General features: G+C 47.1%; 1 protein-coding gene across 15 annotated transcripts in view; it reads right to left on the reverse strand.

Moving 5' to 3' along the window:
* Positions 1-1,778: 1,778 nt before the first annotated feature.
* The window catches only part of Camta1 (calmodulin binding transcription activator 1), an 850,861-nt gene continuing 825,638 nt past the window's right edge, over positions 1,779-27,001 (reverse strand). For 5 of the 15 annotated variants that reach the window (XM_051171602.1, XM_051171612.1, XM_051171610.1 and 2 more), the window contains 12 exons: positions 26,670-26,866; positions 26,260-26,338; positions 25,327-25,642; positions 24,448-24,971; positions 20,393-20,580; positions 19,704-19,950; positions 18,010-18,081; positions 16,774-16,794; positions 15,374-15,567; positions 14,283-14,357; positions 11,195-11,225; positions 1,791-2,323 (listed from right to left, as the gene is read on the reverse strand). In XM_051171602.1, the coding sequence (XP_051027559.1) occupies positions 2,291-2,323; positions 11,195-11,225; positions 14,283-14,357; positions 15,374-15,567; positions 16,774-16,794; positions 18,010-18,081; positions 19,704-19,950; positions 20,393-20,580; positions 24,448-24,971; positions 25,327-25,642; positions 26,260-26,338; positions 26,670-26,866 (1,977 nt within the window). In that variant the 3' untranslated portion in view covers positions 1,791-2,290. Of the gene's footprint in view, positions 2,324-11,194; positions 11,226-14,282; positions 14,358-15,373; positions 15,568-16,773; positions 16,795-18,009; positions 18,082-19,703; positions 19,951-20,392; positions 20,581-24,447; positions 24,972-25,326; positions 25,643-26,259; positions 26,339-26,669; positions 26,867-27,001 lie in introns of all 15 variants that reach the window. The other 10 variants (XM_051171600.1, XM_051171597.1, XM_051171608.1 and 7 more) reach the window with 8 other exon arrangements.

A 27,001-nucleotide genomic window follows, 5' to 3' on the forward strand; every position in this document is an offset into this window, starting at 1 on the left:
CTTACAAATGTACAGGTGGCTACTAGTTGTGGGGCTGTCACTGTTGTCCAAGCTGATCACAAGCAGAAAGACGTATACTGTACAGTAATTTGAGGTTGGCAGTGAAAGGAAGTAATTAAAAAACAAGTACAATTATAGAAAAGGCACCAAGAGCACTGACCCCAGTTTTTATTTTTACCACAATCTTTTTGTTTCTACTGTCCTTCTGAAGACACCAGTTTAAAGCTTATTTGTGAATATTTTTAGGCTTCACAACAAGCCTTGAGTTTTAACTCACAGTTGGCAGCCAGAACCATGTTTTTGTTTTTGTTTTTTTAAAAAGAAAATCTCATACTAACCAATTCTCACACTTAACCTGGGAATTTTGAACTGGCATTAGCAAATGCAAAATTGGTTCTCTCTGTTTAACGTTAGTAGTTTAAATGTAAAAGCATCGATTTCTTTGGCTCCTCATTACATGGAAAGGACTATGCCACACATCCCTCGTCACCCGTCACCATCACTGCTTACTTTTTTTATTCTGTGTGTGAGCAGTTTTTATTCATTTTTAAAATTTTCATCGGAGATATGAAAACGTTTTTCCTATTTCATACTATTTTTGTGAAGTTTTGATCCTTCTGATGTTCTTGTTGGTGTGAGTGGATGGTGTTAAGTTCTGTAAGGGTTCGTCTTATGATTATCTATTTTGCAAAAGTAACTTAATTTTCTTAAGCAATATTAGCATTCACATTACTTGGCACCTTTGGCAAAAAAATTTTTTTAAATAAAATAAAATAAACTCCTGGTAGCCAAAATTAAATGTAAACATATCCTTTTTTTTTTTTTTTAAAGTAATGCTACTCTGCCTTTTTTCCCTAAGTCTAAATACAGTAGCTCTTTTTTTATTTTTTGCAGGTTAGTCATGCTTTAGCAAAATGTTCTTCTACAGAACATTTAAAATAAAGTACTCTTATAGTGAAATAAAGTTTTTTTTGTTTCATTTTACAGACCATAGCCACTAATGCTTTGCTTTTGTTCTTTTTCTTGATTTCATGCACATCTTTGTTTTAATATATACAATATATACAAACAATACATCCACATTGTTCTCGCTCATTCAGACAAAACTATACAAATAATTTCATCTTGCCATGTTATTGACCTTTGTGAATAAAATATTTAGCAATTAATATAACCCCTTTCAAATATTTTCTCACTTTTTCATTTCTACCTTTTATATGTACACAGAAACCACTCCATTTGGATGAGATAGAGCCAAAACATGGAATTTACTGGCCAGAATGCAGCACCACACTGGTCGGTTAGGTGGCAAATGTCCAGGCAAGGTTTATGAGTCCTTGGAATTACTACGATTTCCAAGGTTACTAAAAAAAGGCTACATGCTTTACCAATTCTTAAGTAATTCTCATTGCAAGTGAAAGTAAGGCAAACAAATTAAAGTGCTGAACATGAGAAAAGGGACGAGGTGATCACTAGCCTCGCAGGTTCTTGGGAGGTGGTGGGGACAAGAAAATAAATGTAAATTCTGTAAGCTGTTTCTCATCATTTCCCGTGCATTACCCGTTTACCACACACCTGCCCCTCTGCAAATTTTCACAAGACATTAAAAACCTGCAGATTTTAAAAGTTGCATTAAGTGTGCTGTAGAGATATAAACAAATGAACATACGGGGAAGAAAGAAAGAAAGAGAGAGAAAACAGAAACAAAACAGAAACAAAACAGTGAAGGAAATGAAGAGACACAGACTGGATAATGACGTGGTGATCTAAGCCTCCACTGAGAACCAAAGAGCCAGCTTCTTGGAAGGAACCGCAGGCGCAGGCACAGCATTCCTTGTGCTGCTAGCGTCGCCCACCTGGTCTTATCTATATTTTTGGTATAAATATTTGTACAGTTCCACACGATGTTTGAATACAGCCCTAATGACAAGGAAAGTGGCTTCTTCCTAAGATGAGGAAGCCCTTCCAGTTCCTCCTGGTGTCTTGTTTTCCTGTGATCCAACAGAAGATTGAGCTCCAAGATGTCTTGCTGATCAAATTAAAAGTTGTCCATGAAAGTGCAAATGCAATGACCAAAACATTCTTGTTAAAATCCTGCAGCTGACTCCCCAAAACTGCAGAGGGATTGTGTGTGTGTGTGTGTGTGTGTGTGTGTGTGCGTGTGTGTGCGTGTGTGTGTGTGTTTGTGTGCACGCGAATGTTTGTTGTTGTTACATGTCTCTGCTAAAAACAGAAATGAAAACAGCCTGAGAAGCAATGTCACATTGCTACGGGGCGCTGCTGTATGTCTTCAAGTTCCTTGGCCTTTTTCAATTCTTTCACTCTGGAAGAGAAACAAAACACAATACCAGGTGATAACTACAGAGTGAAACTGTGACCAAATAAAGGAGGGGGCTGTCACCCCCAAAATGAGAAGCCCAGACAAGCCCCTTTTGGAGACTGACAACAAGAAAACTTGTGAAGTTGGGAGAATATTCAAAGTGAAGATGTGACCCTATGTTAAAACATGTAAAATTTACATGGGGTGCTCCAAGAATAGAGCAAAGCTAGTTGGCTGCCACTGAATCAAGAGTGACACTCACAGCTTGGATCATTTGAAAGACTTCTTCCATTGTCTGATGGGCTGCTATGAACACCCCACAATTCCATGGGATATAAACTAGGGAATTGGCACACACACTGATTTGGTTCAGAGTAGACTGAGTCATTTTACTCATCGACTCCAGACGCTGGCTTCCTTAAACCTGAGCCTACAACCTGCGCCAAGCTCCTCTTCCACACTCCCTGATAGTGCCAAGTCTTGGATCTTCATAATTCTTGGTTTCCTCTCCCATTTCAAACTAACTGTAAGGTTCGTGTTCCTTCTTAGAGGTCCTGAATGGGCAGCAGTAGGTTCCATACCAAAAAGGGACTTGGTTTTGCTTATCAGAAATACTAGAGTAAACAAATTTAAGTGAGACTGATCATAGCAGTCACGGAAAGCTCATACCAGCAATTTATAAATTGCTGCTCCCATCTACATTTAAAAAAAAAAAAAAAAAAAAGATTTATTTATCACATACACAGTGTTCTGCCTGCATGTGTGCCTGCAGGCCAGAAGAGGGCACCAGGTCTCATTATAGATGGTTGTGAGCCACCATGTGGTTGATTGCTGGGGAATTGATCTCAGGACCTCTGGAAGAGCAGATGGTGCTCTTAACCACTGAGCCATCTCTCCAGCCCCCCAATCTACATTTTTAAATGTAAGACTTTGCCTTTAAAAATGTGGTACCCAATGAGAGAGGTGTGAGGGAAGTGTTATAGGCTTTGAGACCGTCCCCCTGCGCTGACAATGGCAAGTGTATTGATGGCAGAATGGTCACGTGCAAGGCAGTGCTTGCTGAGTCAGGCAGCTTGCAAATGTTATGTGCCAGAGTAACATCTGCTTCCCAGAAGTCGGCATGAGAGGAAGGTTTAGCCGGACAGAAACAAGAGTTTCTGAGGACATTCCTACACTGCCCTAGTGACAGAACATGGAAACATTAGATTGGCAGTGGGCTTATTCAGAAGTCAGTCAAATGTATTTTAAGATATTCCAGGCCATTAGAAGTTATTCAAGATGAACACTAGTATTTTCTAAATATACTTAATAAAACTCAGGCAAATAGGAACATTCTGGGGGTGGGGGGCGGGGAAGCCCAAACAAAGTATTGCTGGATTACACAGGTTGGAAATGAATAGAAGGAAAACATTCTGAGCAATTTAAGAACTATTATATTTACAACCTTCAAATATAATCATTTCTTAGTAGTGTAAAAAACCGTTGTGATCTCTTCAGAGAGAAAAGAATTGCTCTTTTGGAAGAAAAGCTTTATCGTTTATATTAAATCGCTATGGACTCGCTTACTGCACATTGCATGCACCAAGCCCAGCTTAGCACAGCTTATCTGCAAATGGCAGTACATCTCCCAAATTGTCCAGTCCTTCTTTCTTAAAGCTACATTTAATGTTTTCGTTTTGAGACAGGGTTTCTCTGTGTAGCCCTGGCCATTCTGGAACTCACTCTGTGGACCAGGCTGGCCTTGAACGCACCAATCCACCTGCCTCTGCCTCCCGAGTGCTGAGATCAAAGGCACGTGCCTGGCTTAATATGCATTTAATAATGATACCACAGCAAATTAGGTCCAGGAGTGTGGCATCATGCTGCAGTACAGAACAGTGTATGATTATAGGCCCCTAATATGGACATGCACACTTGATAAATGGCTCCTTAAAGACTGAAACATGCCGTAGGTCTGTGCTCAATCTTTAAACATGCAGCGTCTAGCCTGACACCTCTTTTGGCTGGCACAATGCAAGGCATGCACGGGTGCCAGCCTCACTTCCAGACATGCAGCGTCTGTGCTCACGCAGACCCATCTGCCACGTCCTGCCAGATGTGCATGCTGGGTCAAATACCATGTGTTGTTTGTGCACTGGCACAGAGCTCATTCACAGCACTGCTGCTGACACTTCCAGAGTTTCAAGACGTGTGAACTCGGAATCTGAAGCATCACCATAAAGACCTTCATCTTTCTAGAACCATCAGAATGCTTTACACATATTAAGCTCATCACTGAGGTGAAATAAAAAGGAGAGTGAAATGTTTTAGGCAACTTCATACCAAAGAATCTGTAGCCAATTGGTCAGGATAGGCATAAGTCAACACTATTCATCTAGTTAACTGGTCACATGGGCTTCTTTCATTACCCCTGCCTCTACTACCTACTTGTTCCAGAACTAATTAAAATGTCAACTAAGTTTCCAGAAGGGCTTGACTTACTACAAAATGAATGCTGATTTAATTATGAAATGGTGTCATCACAGACCACTAAGTTAAGGAGAGAGGAATGTCTACACACAGAGAGAAAGTCTACCTTGGAAAAATGTGAACATTCCAACTTTCAGCTACATTAATTTCATCATCAAGTTAAAGCACTGTTCTGGAATTATAAATCACATTGAAAGAATGAAATGCCACATAACTTTTCTTTAAACAAAAGCCAGGGGAGGAACTAGAGAAAAGGGGGCGGGAATAGGCTAATCATGTTCCAGCATCATTGAAGATTACTGAGTGCCTGTGACTAAAATACAGCCCTGTCTCTAATTTATCAATGCAAAATGTAAGATTCATAGGAATTAAGCAACTTTCCCCACTTGTGCAGCTGATCAATGACAGAGCAGCCACTTGAGCCCATGTCTGACTGACCGCCTCACTCTACTGCTTCTAACAGTTTTTAAAATTCCTACTATATTGTTTTCTTCTGAAGAACTTTAATAGGAAAAATAAATTTCCACAGTTTGAATGAAACTGATGATGATTCTATTTTCTCCATTCTAAAATACCATCCTCCATGAAGCACTATATTGAATTTAATTACAGTGTCATGGGGGAAACACCCTCAAAAAAGCACCTGCTCTAACACAATCCTGGGACCCTGAAACACATGAAGAATGTGTCTGTAATCCAAGAAGATAGCCTGCAACCTAAGACACACAAGCCCTGTGGACACTGACTCACTGAGACAGCAAGAAACAGACAAGTGCTATCTGACCTACTGAATCACAAAAGGGGGCTGGCTTCACCGTCCTTGAATAGACGAGGATGAAACAGGTGTACACATCTTCCTTTAAGTCAAACACAAGGCAGATAAAATCAGGCATTTAAGTTAGACTACCTCCAAGAAAGGCTATGCCTCTAAGTTGATTTGGAACCATACCAGGAGTACCAGAATTTTTAACAAATTCTAAGAAACTTACTTCAAATGAATATTTCAAAGAGTTTTTAAAAATTGATTTTTTTTCTAGGGTTTGGTAGGACATGCCTGTAGTCTCAGCACTTGGGGAGGCAGAGGCAGGAGGATCTCTGTGAGTTCGAGGCAAGCTTGGTCTACAAAGCGAGTCCAGGACAGCCAGGGCCACACAGAGAAACCCTGTCTCCAAAAACCAAAAACCCACCAACCAACCAACAACCAAAAAATAAATAAGTAAAAACAAAAAACCTAAAAACTACCCCTCCCAAAGTTGGTTTTGCCTTATAATTCACAGATATAATCTCTAAAAAGCATATTTAAAACACAGCTTTATCAACAAGAAAGCTCTGTAAGTTTAACCATCACCTCCAAGGCTTCTTCCTTGCTGATGTGTTCTCCATTAACTACATACGTGCTTTTATATTAACTACCAAGCCTATTTGGCATTCTTTAAGATTTTTATATTTGTGTGTGTGCGCGTGCGCGTGCATGTGTGTGTGTGAAGGTACATGCACACATCGAGGCCAGGGGACAGCTTTCAGCAGTCCATTTTCTTTATCATAAATTCTGAGGCTCAAACTCCAAATAATGCAGCAAGCCACCTGTACCCACAGAAGCATCTCCCTGGCTCTAAAAAAGTTCCTAAGGTATTTTTCTATGCATCCATTACGACTTCATCTTATAAATGTGTTCACGTGACAGAAACGGAAAAATCCAGTGGAAAGAATAATTCATTCTTATTTTACTCAAAACAAAATCACTTGTATGAACTATCTCGCTTGGTCTCTCCTGTGCTGCAGGCGCCTTCAGCACCTGAACCCCGTGAAGCTGTATCTGAATGCTTGGAGTTGGGTTCCTACTTAAGAATCCAGGGCTTGTTGTTGCGAGCTACACAGCAGAGAGCACAGGTGCTCAGCTGACCTGGCTACGTTTCATAGCAGCTAAGGATTGCTGAAGTTTGGGTTTTCTTAAAGAATTACAAATGTGAGGCTCATAGGACTAAAGAAAAGTGAACGTAGAAATGCTCAGGTTACCTACCTACTCAGGTTACCTAGCTACCCAATCTATCTGTCTGTCTGTGTATCCTATCTCTCTCTCTCTCTCTCTCTTTCTCTCTCTCTCTCTCTCTTTCTCTCTCTCTCTCTCTCTCTCTCTCTCTCTCTCTCTCTCTCTCTCTCTCTCTCTCTCTCTCTATGTATCATCTATCATCTATGAATTGTACTTGTTTCTGAATCCCTTTACAGAGAAGACAGACAAAATAATCTTCCTGAAATAGAGCAGACAAAAACTGGACAGAAGCTATGGTTTTTATACACACTTGGCACTGCTTCCTCTAAGGAGAGCTAAACAGAGCACCTCTCTGTCTGTTTTTAATTGTGTGTCTATGTAGGTTCCATTCACAACATTGCAGACACTCTACCCTGGAATTATAGGTGAACGCTGAGAACCAAACTTTGAGTTTCTGCAAGAAGAGCAAGTTCTTAACCACTGAGCCAGCTCACCAGCCATGAGGACCATATTTCTGACTCTCCTGTCAGTAATTTGAAAGGTACTTGACTAGCTTGGAGGTACAGGAATCAGGACAGCAAGCCTTTGAATCATGCCCATTCAAATTACCAGACAATTTTCCAGAGCATTTTAGGCTGCAAATAATTCACAGTGAGCTACCATGGCAGCCTCAACCACAAACTGAAAGAAAGCTGCATCATAATGGACTGGAGTGACATGTACACGACAGCCCTGAAAGCTGGCAGAAGCTCACAGGGTTGACTCCATCAATGTCCAATGAGAATCCATGAATAAATGAGAGGCCTGCTTCAGGAACTCTAGTGAACAATGGCTTCATGGGAAAAGCGTCAGGCAAAGCCGCTTCGTTACATCTACTGGGTGACGCTCAGCCAGAGAAATGCTTTCAGCAGGCAGGACCTCGCAGTGCTGGCCGCCAAAAACCCCAGGGCAGCCTGACGCTGCTTCCGGTTAGTTACCTGCTGCTCTCAGGGCTGCAACAGCTTGTGGGGAATTTAGGAAAAGAGAGATCTTGCCATATTCCAGAAATTTCATTTGGATTGCAAAATAAAAAAGACAGAGAGGCCCAGTAAGAATGACAGAGAGCATGTTGTCTGCAGTTTAACACACACCACTGCGTTCCAAAAACATCCATTTCCTAAAAGAGGCAAGTGAGACATAATTACTTAGGGATTCGTGACTCGTCCTCCACGACACAGTCTGCATTCATTTATGACTTCCTGGATACACGGGCCCACCTGGGATCCAAGCCTCATGCCATATTTAACTAAAGGTGTGGCTAGCACATCTGTTGGCCCTTGACGACTGCCGACCTTGCTATAACAGTTCTGCCTCAGGTAGGGTCAGAAAATGGTCCCTTGGATAAAAGAGCACAGCAGAGCTAGTGCTGATTTGTAACCCCCAGAGCCTGTAACGACCTGCTGCAGACAGTTCACAGGGCTACCCTGGAAGGCCAAGCTGCTTGGCGGAGGCTACCACTCACCAAAATGCTTGGTCACTTCTCGAAAAGTGAAGGGTTTGAGAACCCAGTTCTCAAACACAGAGAAAAATACCTGTGGTTTGAACATTTATGATTGAACATGCTCTCTCTTCTTCCTCTAACGAAGATTCTTTTATTTTGGTAGGAGAGCCACATCCACCTTTATTAAACACGAGCTGTAAGCCAGTTAATTCCAAAAATAAATGAATAAATAAATAAATGGTAATCATAAGGACCCTCCATGACTATGAGCTTCCTGAAGCCCTCTTTATTACCTCATACAGAAAAAGGAGACACCTGTCCAGGAAACAGGGCACATAAACACATTCGTTTATGAGGGGCACAGAAGGACTGTTCTCAAGACAGAAGGCAGAACCATTTTGTATCTGGAAAGAGACACTGCTTTGTGTTTGCATGCATTTCCAGCCAATCATATCTCAACACCTTGAGGCCAAGTTGCTGTGTGACTCGGTGACTTGCTAGTACCTTAACATGGATCTCAGTGGTTCTGCTAGGAACCCGGAACCACCACATGAGGCATGCCAGAAGTCCATGAGGAAAGCATATTTCCCTTATACACCTTTGGGAGATTCTAAAAAACCATATGCTATTCACGTGAATGGAAGTAAGTAATAATTCATTTAAATAAATGCAGGACAATAAACACTCTCCCCTTAACAGAAAACTAATGTGCCTGAGAAGAAAGAGAGAAACGAAAGCTCCAAACCACATGCTCGTCAGGGGTGAGGCCTGTGTGAAAGGCAGGGTACAAATGAGCCGCACACAGGGCGTACTGGGGTCCTTTCCCAGCCTTCCACAAGAGGCTGAAAACAGAAAGACACAGTTGGTGGTTCTGGATCACCCTGAAGCCGGGATACTGTGTGTGGGCCAAGCTATGGTGTCCTAAATCTGCTGACGGTGGCGCCTACCTTTGTGGAGGTCCTTCTGTTTCGGACCTAGGAGTTTGGTCAACAGCATGTCTCACACTGCAGCACAAAATGTAACTGTACATTTTCAATTACTTTTCAACACATAAACCTCTTAACTGGTTTGGTGTACTTTATAAATTAACAAATTAAGCGTGTTATTCTCTTTGACACGCCAGCCCAGGGCTGAACACCTGAGGGGATGCTCAGCTCCCAAGGAGAAGTTCAGCTTGGGGATTACAAAGGGGGGGGGTGCCACTGCAAGTTCTTGAGGAAGAGAGAAGGAGAGGAGATCTTACTGGCAACTGCACAAAGCCATAGCCAAGCCACTCCCATCCCAGAAGGAACCTGGAACCCTCTTGGCTCCTCTCCCTCAAGCTCCCTGCTGACTTCATGAGGCGTGAGGCATGTTATGGAATCCCAGCTTCCCATGCATGAGTGGGAGTCTTAGGAGTTCATGGCGGAATGCAGCAGGCACTAGAGAAGGGGAGTGGGGACTCTTCGGCACGGAAGTAAATCACCTTTGGGAAATGTGCTCTTGACAAGCATTGTTATTGACATACCAGAAACTCACAAGCTTCAAAAGTGCGTAAGCAACCACTTCTAGTAAAACGTCAGTTCCCTAGAGCAGGCTCTACAGACTGCGCTTAGCATGCAAGATACTACCACTGAGTTTAAACTGAGTGCTAGGGCATGCACTGTCTTCTGGGAGGGGTCGCTGTTGTTTCTAATGAGAAGCAGTGTCGCCTGTGTGTGCAGGGGCGAGGCGGGGCCTGCACACGCTGCATGGTAACACCTGTCTAGCACTGAGGACTAGGGCGGCTGAAGTTACCAGCTCTTTCTCGGTTTCCTTCCAAGTCTCTCCTCCAGCAACGACTCACGGTGGTTTTATTTCTGGTTTTCAAGCAGTCACAACTGTTCTTCACCTAAGTCACTACTTAGGAAAAATTTATAAAAACTCACTGTCAGATCATCAAGTCGACGTGGCAGCAGCCTTAGAGGTTGACAGAGATAACCTCCACATTATACTGAATTAATTTCCTCTCAAAATGTTATATAGGAAAAAGTTACCAAAGTTAATCCAAATTTAAGCCCAGTGTTGCTGAGTTCTTGTCCTAGCTTTTGCTGTTTTCTGACATTGTCCTTTACTGTGACTTACAATGTTTTTCAACTGCACTCATGCATGCTTTTGTGTGCAGGGCACACCTACAAACTGGGGCCCTCCTCTCAGACCTGGGCAACACCGGCAGTGTCCGCCGACTCCCTAGTCAAGTCAATGCCTTTAAAAAGCAAATGTTTTTGGAACAGCTACTCCCAACTGTAGCGTGCAATCTCTAGGCTCAGGATTCTTGACATGTTCTTATTATGGGTTACATTCATTGCTGCACACCCAGCATGCCTTCTGTTGTATGCTCAATGTCCTAGGTAGGCTCTGCAGGGGCAGCTTTGTACCGTGACTTACCTCACAGCACAAAGAAACTGACGCTCTGGGCAGGGTGGCAGGGTTACAGTAGCTGTAAATAAGTTATTAGTTTGTTTGTATTTTTTTAAGCCTAGCACTTTCTAATGAGCTTTTTTTTTTTTTTTTTTTTTTTTTTGCCTAGGAAATTGTGACAAATTCTGAGGAAATTTGATGTGGCAAAGTGTTGTAACTACAAATCCACTTGCTGACTGTTTTCCTGTAACGCAGCCTCATGTTAGCAGGAAGGCCTGTGTGGAAGGAGGGCCTCTGGCCTGGTCTGAGCTGGGCCGTCAGAAGCCCCCTCCCCCACTGACTCATGCATACGCCCATCTCCTGTAGGTGACTGCTCTTCTGATGCATCAAACAGCAGTGTTAGTAGTTGGGGTTAGTTTTTATTTTATTTTACTTTTCATTCAGAATGGATGTGACTTACTGGCATACCTACGCTGCAGCCCCATGCAAGCAAGCAAAAAGCAAAATATTGAAAATGAAGATAAGGAGAAACTGGCTAGCAGGCAGCTAAACTCACCCTTTTGTACAGCCTATGGTCCACCAGGGGGCTTTAGACAGTAAAACAACACCAGAGAGCTATTAGCATGTGAGGGTCACAGCAGAAATTTATCAATAGCTTTATGTCAACCAAAGACACTACCAGGTGGTTTCTCTTGTGAGGAAGGAAGAGAGGGGTAATGGCAGGGGATGTGAAATGAGCAGGGAAAAAAATCCATTAACTTATTTTTTAAAACCATTGGGATCACATGACTTAGAAATGGATCTCCTGCTGATTTCTGAGGCCACTGTCTACCTACCTTGTTGAGAGAGTATCATGAGGTTGTCTACTTAACACAGACTGTAACGCTTCTAAGAGACAATAAACATGTCAGTTCTGCTTACGAAAGTAACGCTAAGTAAACCAGACGGGGTACACACATCCGAGGGAAAAGACAAGTAACCCCCAGGGTCCCCCAGATCCAGGACTTCATCAGGCTCCTTAATGAAATATGTTAAATAAACACACAAAAATGGGAAGTGAGTAACACACTCAGCCAGCCTGCATGCAAAGGCGCCTGCTGTTTGCCTGTATGTGTTTCTATCATCTGAACCACAACAGACCAACCAAAGAGCTAGTCTTTATTTATTTTGCTGCAGACTGTGAGCACAGAGCCCCAAACATGATGCTGTCTTCACAGAAGACCTTGCCTGCCTCACTGAGGATGGGCTGGTTAAAATATAAACTCAAGACAGGTGAGATCTTCAGCAAATTCCTCTCAGTTAGTGTAAAGTTAAGAGTGGGACTCCTCACAGCCACACTTCGGGGTGCAGCGCAGGGAGTCTTATGAAAGAGTTGGGGGATGGAAAGACCTGGAGAGGACAGGAGCTCCACAAGGAGACTAATGGAGCCAAGAAATCTGGGTGGGGGGTGAGGTGAGGTGGGGTGGGGGCTACGGACTGCAGAGACTGATGCATCAACCAAGGACCTAGACCTCCTGATCAGATGTAGTCCTTAGGCAGCACAGCTTCTTATGGGTCCCATAACATGGGGAGTAGGAGCTACCACTGACATGGACGCTGGTGCCCACTCCTTGGTCACTTTCTCCTATGGGGCGGCCTTGCCAGGCCACAGAGGAAGAGGATGCACGCAGTCCAGATGAGACGTGATAGGCTGGAGTCAGATGACAGGGGAGGAGGGCTCCCCCTTTCTGAGGACTAAGGGATGGGGGATGGGAGACCGGGAGGAGATGAGGGAGGGGGCAACAATTGGGATGTAAAGTGAGAGGAATAAAAATAAATATTTAAAAAGAAAGAAGAAAAGAAAAAGAATGGGATGCCTGTGTCCAGCCTGCTTTAGAAGCGGTCTTTTATACGGTTCTGTTAACTGTCTCGCTCTTGGATTCCTCCACTGTAAACACAGAGCACACTCTCAGAAGGAGCATACTGGAAGGCCAGTGACAGGCTTCAGGAAGCTGACACTGCATTTCCCCTATGTGTGTACTCACGCAGAAAGGAAGTAGAGCAAGCACAGCCCAGCTTAGCCCATAGATGCTCTGCTTTACTGGAAATAGCCTCAAAAGCAACATTAGGGTGTGGAGCAGACCAACCAGTTTCATGAAGTGGAGTGGGACCCTGCACTGCGGGGGGCTAAGTCTGCCAGTCCCTGTGCTGGGCAGTCTTTTGGGGCGCTCATTCTGCAGACAAAATAAAGGAAGAAGGGACTGTGAACACGTGAGGATGTAAGGAAATGACCTAGGGGAGTCCAAGGTACTTGACCAACTGAAGAAACTCGGCTCTCCTACCGGATCCCAAGTGCCTCACTGCTAACCGAAAGACATGGCTCAACAGCAGAGACAGGAGACTGACTGGCTTTGGGGAACGCATGCCCTGCAGGACTTCCTCAGGCTGCTTATTCACGCTGTTATTTCTTGTGCTAGCTCTTGGGGCAGGAGGGGTGGGGCAGGAGGGGTAGGGAAGCGCAGGGGGGGGGGGTGGACCTTGATCCAGAGCATGGAGGAGAGAACCCAGGGGACGAAGCTGACGTCTTGTGTTCCATCTAGAGAGGCCTAGTGTCCCAACACTCGCTCCTTAAGGTTTCTATTACTACTGGTGTAGTGGCCGTGCATGTTTCTTTCTATGGTCACACAGATGTTGTCTGTGGTAAATCAAGTAAGAGTCCAAGTTCCCAGTTAAACGTTAAGTCTCAAAGTTTTTTTTTTTTTTTTTTTTTTTTTTTAAATATTAGCAACTTAAAAGGCTTTTAGAGTAAGAAAGCCTGATGTGAAATCTGAGGATTGAAAGTGCAAAGTTTTGGGGATGGGTAAACAGGAGAGGAGTAGACGGCACAGAGCCATTAACATCTGTAACTCTCAACTGCACAGTTCCTGATGCTCAGGAAAGAGCCCACACACTGCCTCGGAGCAGCCCCAACGGCCCGTTACGGACTCCAGACTTCATCTACAGAGGGAAGGAAGACGCTCCCTATCCAGCCCCAGAAGTCTTAAGTCTCCACCCAGAAAGCTCACATTTGAGGGAAAACTCCATTAGGAAGACTCCATGAGAAGACGCTATATCCTTGGGGACAAAAAGGCTGTCTCTTCCTCTGTGTTCCCTGTCCTTGTCTTGCACTAAATCCTGCGGGCTCTCTGAGGTGAACTGAATGGAAATGCTATCTTCTACCTAGCCAGCAGAGGGCACCAACTGCTTAGTGGAAATCCCACATGTGAACACCTAGGAGGCGGTTAAGGGTTGTCTCTCCTTCCTTGATTTCTCTGTGGATGTCTAGTCGCAGAGTAGGGACACACAGTGAAGACCACAATGCAAATTGGCATATAAATGACAGGTTAGAGAGATCTGAACTAAAAGCTAGCCTGAGTAAATTACATTCATGCCCAAGTCACAACAGAAAGCACTGTTGTGGGCCTCCATAGTCACACACACACCCTCTCAAGTCACTGCAGTCCAGGTGGCAGTGCCCCGAGTCTCAGCATCCCATCAGGACTGGAGTGCTTACCCTATGCTTACTGGAGGCTATCAGCGTTACACAGAGCCAGCAAATGGCTAGAAAGGTCGGGGCTGTTTTATTTTCCTTTATGAGCACAGCAAGAGATAAGGACTTGGTGTACCTGTGGCGACAGCGACGTAGAAACCTCATTATTTTTCGAGCAGCTTGGTCCTGCTTTTTGGTCAGCAAACTGCTCCTGAAAAAGCCAGAATATTATCATCACAAGAAAGGCTCCACAAAGCGTACAGTGCAGACACTGAGAACTGATCTGATCTGCAGTGGGAGGAGACTTGCAGTTAAACGTGTCACAGAGCTAACTGCAAAGCACACACTGCTCCCACAGCGCTGAGATCGGCCTGGGACGCTCCCAAACCTTTGTTTTGTTTTCTTTAATTTGTTTGAGACAGGATCCCATGTACCTCAGGCTGGCATCAAACCCGAAGTGCAGCTGAGGCTTTTGAACTCCTGACCTTCCTGCCTTCATCTTTGAAGTGCTGGGACTACAGGCATGTAGCTACCTTGACTAGCGTGACGCAGGCTACGGCGCACAGGGCTTTGCGCATGCTAGGCGAGCTATTATAGCCTTCTCCAAAGTTTTAAGGAGACAATATAAAGGCTAAGAGTAAGATGGTCCCTCCATATGCTATTACAACTTACTATTTGTCTAGGATAATACAGGGCGTGCTGCATAGGCCAGGTTGGCCTCCAACTCCTGATCCCCTCAGCCTCTAGAGCTTACAGGTGTGTGCCACCAGACCCAGGCCCTTACCAGCTTTCTGTGGAAATGGCCCTTCTGGCACTAGCTCGACTTCTCCGGTTTCGGAGTTAATTCTGACCTTATACTCTGTTTGGTCTATTTTCTGTTTTTAGGCACTAATCTTTTGTTACTCTATAAAATGTAATCACTGAGCCTTAAGTACTCTTCCGGGATAAATAGGGGATGGATCAAAGTTCAGAACGAACACTGCAGAACGGCCCCTCTTTAAGTTCAGAACACTGCAGAACGGCCCCTCTTTAAGTTCCAGTTTGGGTTCTGACAAGCTTTGATCTATATCGAAGTTGACCAGTGACATCAAGTGACATCATGTAGCACTTAGGAAAGGGCCTCCAAGAGAGGACAAGAACATAGGCACTGTTGGCAAAGCCAGAGCACCTAGACTATGTTGGAGGGACCGCTGCCGCCAGGCCAGACACTGCGGGCTGGCGACCTACCTGAGCTTTTGCTGCACAATGACAGCGGTCCTTCGGGCTGGCCGTCTCCTGCCGCACTTCTTGTAACTCCGGTAGAAGTTCTGAATCAGCACTGCAGCGCGCCGGCTCTGCTGGAACCGCTTCTGCTCGTAGTAGCTCCGGAACTTGCTCTGGATGAGGATGGCCGCTTGTGTCATCTTTTTGTAAAGTGCATACTGCAGGGGACACAGAAGGAACAGGACAGTAACAAGAGGAGTCGAAAGTCCTCTGGGCTTGGGAGGTTAGAGCCTTTCCTTCCATCCTACCCTAGGCTGTGCTTGGGGCTGACCACAGAGGCCAACAGCAGTCTCCGCCTACTCTTGCAGAGTGGGAAGAAGTCCCTGCAGGGTGGCCTACGGGCAACACGGGTCTCCATCCTCACAAAGCAGCGTTGTCTACTTCTCTTAAAAGACTTCCAAAGGCATTTTAAATGTAAACCTTCAAGCTGTGTTTTAAGACAACAATTTACTATCTAATTTAGGAAGCTTTTAACTCTTACTATGTCTCTGATTCCACTCAAAGAGCTACATAGCAGTCAGCGCCTCCTTCTAACTCATTGGCTCCATGCCACACATGGTGCAGTTACAAGGTCCCAAATACAAGGCTTATCATGAAACGTTGACACCTTTAAGCCATTTCACCCTGCAAAGATTAACAGACCCACACAGCAGCCTTGAAATGAACACTGGAAGGGCCAGAGACCCATGGACTGCTTAGAGGCTGGTGTCAGAGGCCTCAGCCTGACCCGCTCCACAGCCACAGCTCTGAGGGAGGCTCACACAGTGAGACGTCACACAGAGCCCTTGGCTTACAAGAAGGCAACTTACTACTGTTAAGAGGACAGCCTATTCAGAACCCCACCCCCATGCCTAACTCTACATCCCTAGCCATGCCTTAACACGAGGGAAGGAAACTGACTTCTCAGAATGCTCAAAAAGCCAATGTCTCTGGTCTCTTCGGACCTACTTTAGAGTCATTTCCATCCACCCCAAAGTCCTTTAAGGCAAGAACACTGCATCTTACAGAGCTTCTGTAGACCTCACCATTGTGGCCTGAACACGGTGCATGTGCTGGTGCCTAGGGCCACAGTGAAGCCTATTACAGAAATTAGGTATTTGCTCAATAGTCACTAGGTTCAGAGTCACTGGCTTGGACAGACTGTTGTGGCCATGAAAATGTCCACCTATTATGAATGCCTGAGCCCACACCACTAGGAAAACCACAGGTCCCTGAGGACAGATTAGGTGTGTCCAGGTGGCTTGGCAAAGAAGTGCATGTTTGGTGACTGTGCCATCTTAATGACCTCTCCTTGTGGCTGGTGATGGCTTTGAAGTTTGTGACTCTGCTGGAATGGTTTGTGGGGGGACTCGGCATATCATTACCTTCAAGGCTATCCATGTCAGCTTGGGGGAGAAACAGAAAATACAAGATTAATGTTAGATTATTGAATGTAGGAAACAAACTAAAAAACCCAAAACCAGTACAACTCCCAAGCGAAACCAAAGCCAACACCAACAAAAAGCCAGCCTGCCTTATCAATGCTTTCCACCTTCCAAAGTACCATTCTTAGAGTTTCCACCATTTCCAAAGGCCTTCCTAGCCACAGACAGCACTTATTCAGCAGGGGACTTTTATTTATCTTTTAAAAAATAAATTCCTGTCGTTACCACAGAGCACACACAGAACCTCAGTTCTGCGCATGATGTACTCTAGTGCTAACATGGAGCCTGCTTACCGACCACAGAGACACGGGGACTGTGGTGTCAGCGTTTTACACAATAAACCTTCAGTGTCTGGGATCCCAGACTCAACTGGCCACAGCTGGAACCCTTGCTTCCCTGCCCTTGATAGAGTTTAAAGGAGAAACTTGGAAAGCAGAAGAGCAACTCATATTGCAAGCTGAGACCCTGGTCAGAGGACAGCAGGGCCCAACTTCTGTTCAGCTATCACACAGGTTAACACACACCGTCATTTACATAACAGCTAAGGGTTGTCCAAAGTCCACGCAAAGAAGCCCGAGCTGTTCTCTCTAGAATCTTTTCCAGAACCGACAGCACGTATGTACATGCCTGTGCGTGCAAGAATGAGCCCAGGCTCGCCTTGAACTTGCCATCCTCCTGTGTCAGTCTCTGAGTGCTGGGACCAGAGGCTTGTGCCACTGTCCGCACTAGCAGGGTCAAATTTTAACGTGTAAACTGGTATAAATTCAACGAGTGAAGTTTCAAAATGTTATCACCACCTTAATATCTATAAACTCTAACATTTGCGCAGTTTCTCCAAGCCTGCTTCTTCCTCTGTGAATAAACATAAAACGACTTGGAGGAGCTACGAGGCCACGTTGCTCCTGGAAGACCGCACACCCTGCTGCTCTCCACGAAGGCTGGCTACCACCAGAGAGGCCTGCCTGCCTCTGTTGCTCTTGCCCCTGCCAGCTAAAGCACGGGGCAGGCTGCTGTTCTCTTCTCTTCTAGTTCTCAATCATGGCGGCTCAGCTTAGGTCTCTGCTATTGGTTGGATGTGGTGCTTTTTAGCCACACAGCACAGCATCCTCCTTCTCCAAGGCCAGAGCTGCCTGGACAGGTGCCCTTCCCTCCTGTGACCCACAGCTGGGGGTTTACCTGTTTGTACTTCCTGTAACACCGCTGAATGACGGCAGCGGCCACTTCTTGCTGTTCCCGCAAGGGTCTGCCCTGAAAGGTGAAACGAGGAGAGATCAGAATGGACTAACGTGAGAGCCGTCAACGTGCAGCGAATCGGAACCTTTACTCATGCCGTGCACCCCTCCAAGAACAGCACCCCAGGCTTTCTGAACCACATGAAAGTGATCACTATAAATTAGGAAAAATAATCTGTCAGAATAAATCTCCAACTATTTTTGCTTTTAAAAGCCAAACCATATTTGGATGTTACGAGGCCTAAAAACATGCATTTAAAAGGGTTTTTGCTTTTGCTTTTTAAAGACAAATTAGGTGTTGCACTACTTCTCTTTCAGGCTCTTGGCAGTCTTTCCTAAATAATCCAACTATTTCTTCTTTCTCTCCCTTCTACCCCCCTCCCTCTGAGACAGGGTTTCTCTGTATAACCTTGGCTGTCCTGTATTCGCTTTGTAGATCAGGCTGGCCTTGAACTCACAGAGATCTACCTGCCTCTGCATCCCTGAGTGCTGAAATTAAAGGCGTGTGCCACTGTTCCTGGCTTACTTTACTTTCCTAACACCTTCAGACAGTGATAAGACTGCTTTAGAAATGTGCAGAAAGTGACAGACTCCTACACTGCTCCCTGCCCCACCTCCAATATAAAGCTGACATCTAAGTTTATCAACTGAGTTCCCAGGGGCTCAGAACAGCCCACAGTCCTCAGGGCTCAGGGCTCAGGACAGCCCACAGTCCTCAGGTCCCAGGGCTCAGGGCTCAGGACAGCCCACAGTCCTCAGGTCCCAGGGCTCAGGACAGCCCACAGTCCTCAGGTCCCAGGGCTCAGGACAGCCCACAGTCCTCAGAGCTCAGGGTCAGGACAGCCCACAGTCCTCAGGTCCCAGGGTCAGGACAGTCCACAGTCCTCAGGGCTCAGGGCTCAGGGCTCAGGGCTCAGGACAGCCCACAGTCCTCAGGGCTCAGGGCTCAGGACAGCCCACAGTCCTCAGGGCTCAGGGCTTAGGACAACCCACAGTCCTCAGGGCTCAGGGCTCAGGACAACCCACAGTCCTCAAGGCTCAGGGCTCAGGACAACCCACAGTCCTCAGGGCTCAGGGCTCAGGACAGTCCACAGTCCTCAGGGCTCAGGGCTCAGGACAGCCCACAGTCCTCAGGTCCCAGGGTCAGGACAGTCCACAGTCCTCAGGGCTCAGGACTTAGGACAGCCCACAGTCCTCAGGGCTCAGGGCTTAGGACAGCCCACAGTCCTCAGGGCTCAGGGCTCAGGACAACCCACAGTCCTCAGGGCTCAGGGCTTAGGACAGCCCACAGTCCTCAGGGCTCAGGGCTTAGGACAGCCCACAGTCCTCAGATTCCAGGGTCAGGACAGCCCACAGTCCTCAGGGCGGCTCAGGGCTCAGGACAGCCCACAGTCCTCAGGGCTCAGGGCTCAGGACAACCCACAGTCCTCAGGTCCTGATTTAGGTCGAAAGTCCTTGTGGCTGAGGTGTCAGCCTATTAACAATGAGATGACAACCATCCCACTGGTTTTTATTTGACTAAAAGTCCTGAAAATTATTATGATAATAATGCAACATAGCTAGCGTCTTCCAAAATACATTTTATCGAACCACAAACCACAGGGAAAAGGAGCTGGGACATAGACACCCTTCTTTTACCTTGTATTTCCGGAAGGCTGTCTGGACAAGCCTGGCAGCCTCATAGAGCTCTCTCTGCTCGTGGTCGGACAGGGTGAGCTGAGCGAGCTCACTCTCCACCTTCTCGCTGGCGGATGCGCTTAGGAACTCCGACCAGTCTGCTGCCGAGGGAAGGCTGGGTTTCTCAAAAGCCACTTCACTGACTGGGGAGCCTGCGGGGCTCATGCTGGCATTAGAAGAAGGAGTTAGGGGTTCAGTGTACGCACTCCTGAAACAGGAAGGAAAGGAGAAGACGGCTTAATGGCTACTCGCACCGTCACTACCTAGTAGTTTTTAAGACATGACAGCATGCACCTGAAGCCATCCTGGGCTGGTGAGATGCCTCTGTTCGGTTTGTAGGTTGCTAGACACACTCGGCACATCGGCTGCACCTCAGTTAAGCTTATACTGTGCAGCTAATATCAGTTTAGCACTGTGTTAAATACTAAGCCTGCTAAGGGCTCTTCTGCCTCTAGGAAACTTCAGCTGCAGTGGGCGGGCGTATGCTGACATGGCATCTTATAAACACTGACTGGGAGGAAGTCACAGATGGAGAGAGGACAAGGCAGGGTTTGAGAGAGGAATGATGCCGTACTCCCTCCTAGTGAAAGCCTGGCTTTACACTTGGCCTCCCTGTCTCCAGAGGATCCCAGACCCCAGGCATCCCCAACCTGATGTGGGCAGCACTGGGCAGACGGTCGGCATCAGCGAGGTAACTGGCCAGCCAGCTCATCGTACTGCTGATGGTGGCTGGGTCTGTTCTTTCCAAGGCCGAGGACTCCATGGCTACGAAGTTCTCCTGCTTGATCCGGTCTGGGGTGGCCTCGATGATGTGCTCTGCCAGGGTCATCATGTTCACCTGCAACCAGATGGCCACAGAACTCCCTGCTCAGAAAAGACCCTTCTAACGCATCTTACTGCCCTATAAAGGAGACAGGCCAGGGAAGTGGGGAGACAGAGCCAGGCCAGGGAAGTGGGGAGACAGAGACAGGCCAGGGAAGTGGGGAGACAGAGACGGGCCAGGGAAGTGGGGAGACAGAGACAGGCCAGGGAAGTGGGGAGGGGGCAGGAAGGGGGACGGCCAGTTTACACCTCGATCTGATGCACTCAAATAGCATTTTAAGTTAGGAGGTGGCTCTCCCTGAGCCCTCATCGCCTTCTGCTCAACGTCTGGCCTCACACCTCCCTCATGACCTAGATAAGCTCTGTCTTGGGCCGACTGTGTACTATCAGCAGCTGGAACCAGTTAGGACCACATACCTCGAAGGTTCCAGGTAAAACAACATCTTAATTTTAAAATATCACTAGATATATTTATGTACATGCACATGTGTGGCCAAAGGACGACATGCAGGAGTTCTACCATGTGGTGAGGAGACCGAACTCAGGTCAGCAGGCTTGAGGGCAAGCACCTGTACCTGCTGCGTCATCTTGTTGGCCCTAAATTTATTTTTATTTTTAATTGTGTTGCATGTAGGCCTGTGTGTGTTTGTGTGCATGTGTGTCTGTGTGTGCACATGTGACAGCAGCTTCTCACAGCCTGGGAGAGGGTGTTGGATCCCCTGGAACTGGAGTTGTGAGCCACCTAGCATGGGTACTGAGAACTAAAGTAAGGTCCTCCGCAACTCCCCAAGATCAATAACCTCTCTAACCTTTCCAGCCCCTAAGATTTAATCTTGCCTCACCAACATCTGACCACTCCCCTTGTTCCTTGTCTGGGAAACCCCAGTGCTATGGGTAGCAGCAATCTGCTGAACCCCCGGCAGTTATACCCACCGGGTTCTGGATCTCCTAGACTCTGGGCAAAGTTTATGGCTCAATTCTAGGAAGTAGGACTGTGTACCATGCAAGACTGAGAACAAGAGTCCAATCCCCAGCACAGGAATAAAAAGGCAGGGCACAGTGACTGCCTGAAATCTTAGTGCTGGGAGACAGGACAGGAGGATTCTGGGAGCCTCACTGGTAGACCAATTTGAATAGGTGATCCCCAAGTTCACTGAGAGACCATCTCACAAGGAAGAAGACATCTGCCAACTTCAATCTCTGCAAACCCTCACACATGTACTCATACAAAAATAAGATTTAGGACTGGAGGTATCTTTTTAAAATTCCTTGCACACTTCTTAAAAATGGTAATCAAAGTGCAACAGTTTAGGTTTCACCAGATACTCTGGCCTCAGTGAATGAATGATCTGAAAGGAATTCCACAAAGGGTAGAACTGCTGATCTCCTTTCATGAAGGTACCTCAGAAAGTCACGTGCTAGGGGTTTGTGCTTTGCTCACTGGTTCCCCAGCCTGAGGAGCTGGCTGAGGAGGCTATGAAACCTTCCGCAAATACGGTCTTGCAGAGGGGGGTAGGGGTGATGGTGAGTATTGTCAGCTTGACTGAATCTAGCATGGCCCAAGAGAAAGGCCTCTGAGCATATCTGAGGAGGATGATTTTGGTTTTGTAAATTTATGAAGAAGACCAGTCTTTACTGTGGGTGGGGCAGGTGCCTGCTCTGTGTCAAATGGAGAAAGCAGGCTGAGCATAAAGAAGCGTTCATCGCTCTGTGTCTCTTGGCTGTACTGTAAGTGACCAGCTGCTCCAAGCTCCTGCTGCCTTAATCCCCAGCCACAGCGGACTGTATCTTGAACGACTGCTAACAAATCACAGCAACACTTCACACTTCACACACTTCACACTCAGGCCTTTGAAGGCACAGCCCCACTTCTGGCTCCTGACACGGTCAGTGAGTCCCCGCCACTCCCTCGCATAAACTCTTTAGCTAGTTCTGCATCAGGTATTTGGTCACAGCGACACTGAGACACAGAAGACTATATCCCAGTTAGATGAAGTTTCCAGAAAAGCTGAATTATAGGAATAAAATCAGGCCTGGTGGGAGGTGCAGTTGGACACTAGGAGCTGATGGAGGGAGCAGAGCTGACCTAAGACTTTTCTGACAGCTACCTAAAGTTGGCTAAAGTGAAGTGGATTTTACAATTTTAAAATCAAACCTTCAAAAGAAAAACTGTCTTAAATGTTTGTCTAAGAAATGTTCATCAACAAGCAACTGTCAATGGCAGTGTCTCCAGAAAGGGTTAACCGAGGAGAGAAGATCCGCCCTGAGCAGGGCGTGGGCGGCAGCACCCCGTGGGCACCCGTGGGCCAGGGCATGGGCTGAATAAGCAGAAAGCGAGGAGCACCAGCTACCAGCTCTGCTTCCTGACTGCGCTGCGCTGCTGGGCACGGCCTCACGTCCCTGCTGCTATGGCTTCCCCACCACAAAGGACTAAACCTTCAAATGGAACCAGAAGTAAACCCTCCCTCCTCCTTTCAGCTGTGTCATGCCAAGCAGAAAAGTAACTAATACAGGTTCCAGCAGGAATTGCTCACACCGAGGACTAGGCAAACTCTATCAGGCAGAGCAGAGCCGCTGGCTACCTGTGTAATTAGGGTTTTATCAGGACGCAGCTACACTCATCTCTTTAATTTTGTCCACAGCTACTTTTGTGCTCTTGCGGCAGATCCAAGTTTATAACAGTTTCTGTATGAGCAACAAAGCCTAAAAATACTCACCATCTGGCTCTTTACAAGAAAAGTTTATCAGCCTTTTGTCTATATTATTTGACTTAGGCTGGGCATGGGGGACACACCTGTAGCCCTCAACTCCTGGGAGGCTGAAACGGGAGGACTCTAAGTTTGACAACGGCCTGGGAGCTTAATGAGATAAAATTTAAAAGGGGCCGAGGATTGTGCTCAGTGGAGAGTGTTTGCCTGACACTCCGAAGCCACAACATTATTTGATTTACCTTGGCAGGATCCTCCTGGCTACAGGGTTGTTGGTCAATCAGTGGTTTCCCATCTGCCAGGAGTACCTACCAGCAATAAGCATGCATGCTTCTTGCCCTTTACAGAATACCAGAGACAGAAAGCTCCCTCAGGGTGCAATGCTGAGGAGTGACTCAGCAGCTGCACCTTCCCTGGCAGGGACATAACCTTCCCAGCCCTGGGCATCACTCCTTAGGGATGGGTGCCCTAGCCTTTCCCTTTTGTTTTGGGTTGCAGCAACAGGAATCTGGAAAGAGGCCGAGGAACAGAGCCCGGGAACCATGCTCTCTGGCCGCCCCCTTTGACTGCTTCTGCGGGTCTGAGTTGGGGGATTTCGCCTAATAGCCTACGCCTTGTTTAGTCTGTGACAAGTTTAGTGCCCTCAGAGGACTCTGGGCTTCCTGTGTGCATTACAGGGGCAGTCAGTTATTAGTGCTGGAGGTATTTCACTACATGCCATGTCAGCCTCAAGCCACAGCTGCCCTTCACAATGGCTAGATGACTGCCGAGCTAGTCAAAGTCACGCAGATAATCCAAATCCTGTCTGCAAGCTCCCCTGCTGGCTATTTTTAGGGCCTTGACTCTATTATAACCAGTGCTGAAAACAGGGAAGCTGGCATTCTGCAAGGAAGCAGCACACTTATTGGAGTGTCATGGAGTTTAGTCCTCAAAGGACTGGTACCGAGAGGGAAGAAGGCTCTTTCTGTTAAGGGCCCGTGCTCAGGCCCCGTTCACAGCGCCTGATTCGCAGAAGGAAAATGTGGTCCAAGAGGAGCAGGCATTCAACGTTCCCCTGAGCAAGACCAAGTTTGCAAACCCTTCCTGGGCTGGGGGTCAGCGGTGTGGGGGCTTTCAGAGGTGACCCACCACGGTCAGAACCACTGTGAGGCTGCAGCGTCTGCAGGCGTCCTTACCTGAATATCATCCATGGGCTGGGAGCACTCCTCGCTCTCTGTACTATCCCGGTAGGCCCCCATCTCTGTATTCACCACCTCTCTGTTTGCCATCATCAGGACACTCATTGGTTCCCGCGGACGCACCTGTGAAGGTGCCGCGTCCTTTACTACACTGGTCCCCTTCGGATTTCCAGTCACCTGTACTGTAGACACACCAATGTAAAGATCTTTGGAACTCCACTTTACTACAGGCTGAGATGCAGGCGCTTGGGATGCTGCAGTCTCTGGAGTGGGAGGGGAGGCTTCCCGGCTGGAGTCCCTCACTCCTTCACTGGGGCTCATTGTCTCGGGGGAAGAATGCTTAGAACTAGGGCTCTGCTTCCTGATATTTGGCTGCTCCAGACTCAGTGCAGTGCAAAACAGCTTCTCCTGCCTTGCCTGGAAGCAGTCGGGGTTCAACTTATGCTTTTTGGGAGCCGGATAATCTTTGTGGCTCTCACTGCTGTAGTAATTAGAGGGTTCAGACCGAGGTCTTCTCAGCTCTGAAAAGTACAGTAGAAAGGACAGTCAGGACAGACAGCAAAGTAGGAATCCTAAAGAATCAACACTTTATGCCTGGGAGATAAAAAGAGCAAAGCTGGAGTGCAAGGCATATTCCTGAGGCACTGACTGTACTCAGATAGTCCTCCGCCAAAGGTGTGCATTTCCTGTGCAAACAGACTTTCCACACTGGGAGGGGAACTGGCTATTTTTAAAGGAAAATCAGAAACAGTATGTGCCCCTCCCCCACCAGCCCTTAAATGTATGTGGGTATCCTAGGGGACTCTCCTAGGGGAAGCTGCAGAAAGCCAATGGGGAGCCGGCAAGTTCCAAGATGAAACCCTTGTGAATTTGTACCTGGATTGGTGCTTGCAATGACGGTGACTCCTTTGGGTATTTCTGGGGAGCTCATGGCCTCCCTCTGCCACTGGGCCATCCAGCTGTCTGTGCTTGGCTCTTCACTTGGGGCGCAGTGGATCCTGGGGGTCTGCCCCAGCTGGGCCTGCTCGTCTCTCTGCAGGTGCTCCAGACACTCTGCTAGTTTCACATGGCCCCTTGACCTGGCAATGCCCAAAGGCAGCCTTCCCAGAGAGTCTGGGATGGAGATGGCCCGGCGGTCCCACTTGTACAGCACCACTGCCGCCTCCAAGTGCCCTAGGGCACAGGCCCACATCTGAAAGTCAGGGAGACGGGTCAAGGACCTCAGTCCAGATGTCACCTCCGCTGTTTCTAGCAGCAAGTGCACTAGTCTTTCTGGAGCCACTGGATAAAACGCCGCTATTACAATCACCTCTAACAAATGTCTGATTCTGACGAGAAGTGCCAGTGTGCCTGTCTGACACTCCCTCAGAACTGGTTTACTTTCCTAAACCAGTTTGGGATGTGTCTTTGTATCATGTCCAGAAAGGATTTCGTTCAACCAGGTTGGCCTTGTACTGTGGCCTCGACCTTTGGAAGCTCCTGATTCCATCTCCCTGAAAGCTGATGCCTGAAGCCTGCACCACCAACACATTCTGTTTTGCACCTCATCTTTTAAGTAACACTCTCAGCTTCCACTGGGGTCAGGATTCCCTGTGCCAGTCTAGAGAGACAGGGGACTAAAGAAGCCTCTCCCACCCCACCTTTTTTTTTCTTTTGAGACAGGGTTTCTCTGGGTAGCCATGGCTGTCCTAGAACTTGCTCTGTAGAACACGCCGGCCTCAAAGTTAGAGATGCACCTGCCTCTGCCTCCCGAGTGCTGGGATTAAAGGTGTGCGTCACCACTGCCTGACTAACGAGCCTCTTCCTTACCAGAGGAGTACAGGAGAAGTGGTCCACATTCAGGGGGTCGACTTCCAGCTCCAAATCAATGCTGTCTGCATGCTTTGTGCTGTTGAGATAGCATGGAGGTTACCACACATTAACCCATGGGAAGAGGAAACACCAGGATAACACAAAACCTGCGAAATGAAGCCACCTGGGCGCCTAGCTTCCCTGGTGTGAGAGGATTCTGGACTCCATTCGACAAAGGCCCGAAGGAACCAGGAAGCCTCACATCTCACATCTCACATCTCACTCAGCAGTCTAGCAACTCTCTTGGGAACTGCCCTGGGAAAAGGCCCTGGCTCACAGGCTACAACACACACTGATTCCTCTCCAGCAGCAGGAAAGGCCAGGAGACTAAGACATGGGGGTGGCAGAGACCTCTGGCCTGGCCTTACCGCCATTTGATGAGGGTCTGGATCAGGGTGGCGTAGCCTTGGGCAGCGGCTAGGTGTAAGAGGGTCATCCCACGGAAAGTCTTCGAGTGGATCAAATGCTTGGACTTGGCCCAGCAGGCTCGGCTCATCATCTTCTCACAGACAACCACCACACGACTCTCGAAGCAGCTCCCTAGCGTCCCGGCGCCAGAAGCACACTATGTCATGAGAAAGTACATGTTACATCCAAGGCCACAGGCCCTCCACCACACGTGGGAGGCAAATGGCAATTAGCAATCAGTAGAAAACATGTTAACAGCAAAAATAAAGAAATGTTAATAAATAGAAAAGGA

Source organism: Acomys russatus, chromosome 29 (genome assembly GCF_903995435.1).
Source record: "Acomys russatus chromosome 29, mAcoRus1.1, whole genome shotgun sequence".
Classification (NCBI taxonomy): domain Eukaryota; kingdom Metazoa; phylum Chordata; class Mammalia; order Rodentia; family Muridae; genus Acomys; species Acomys russatus.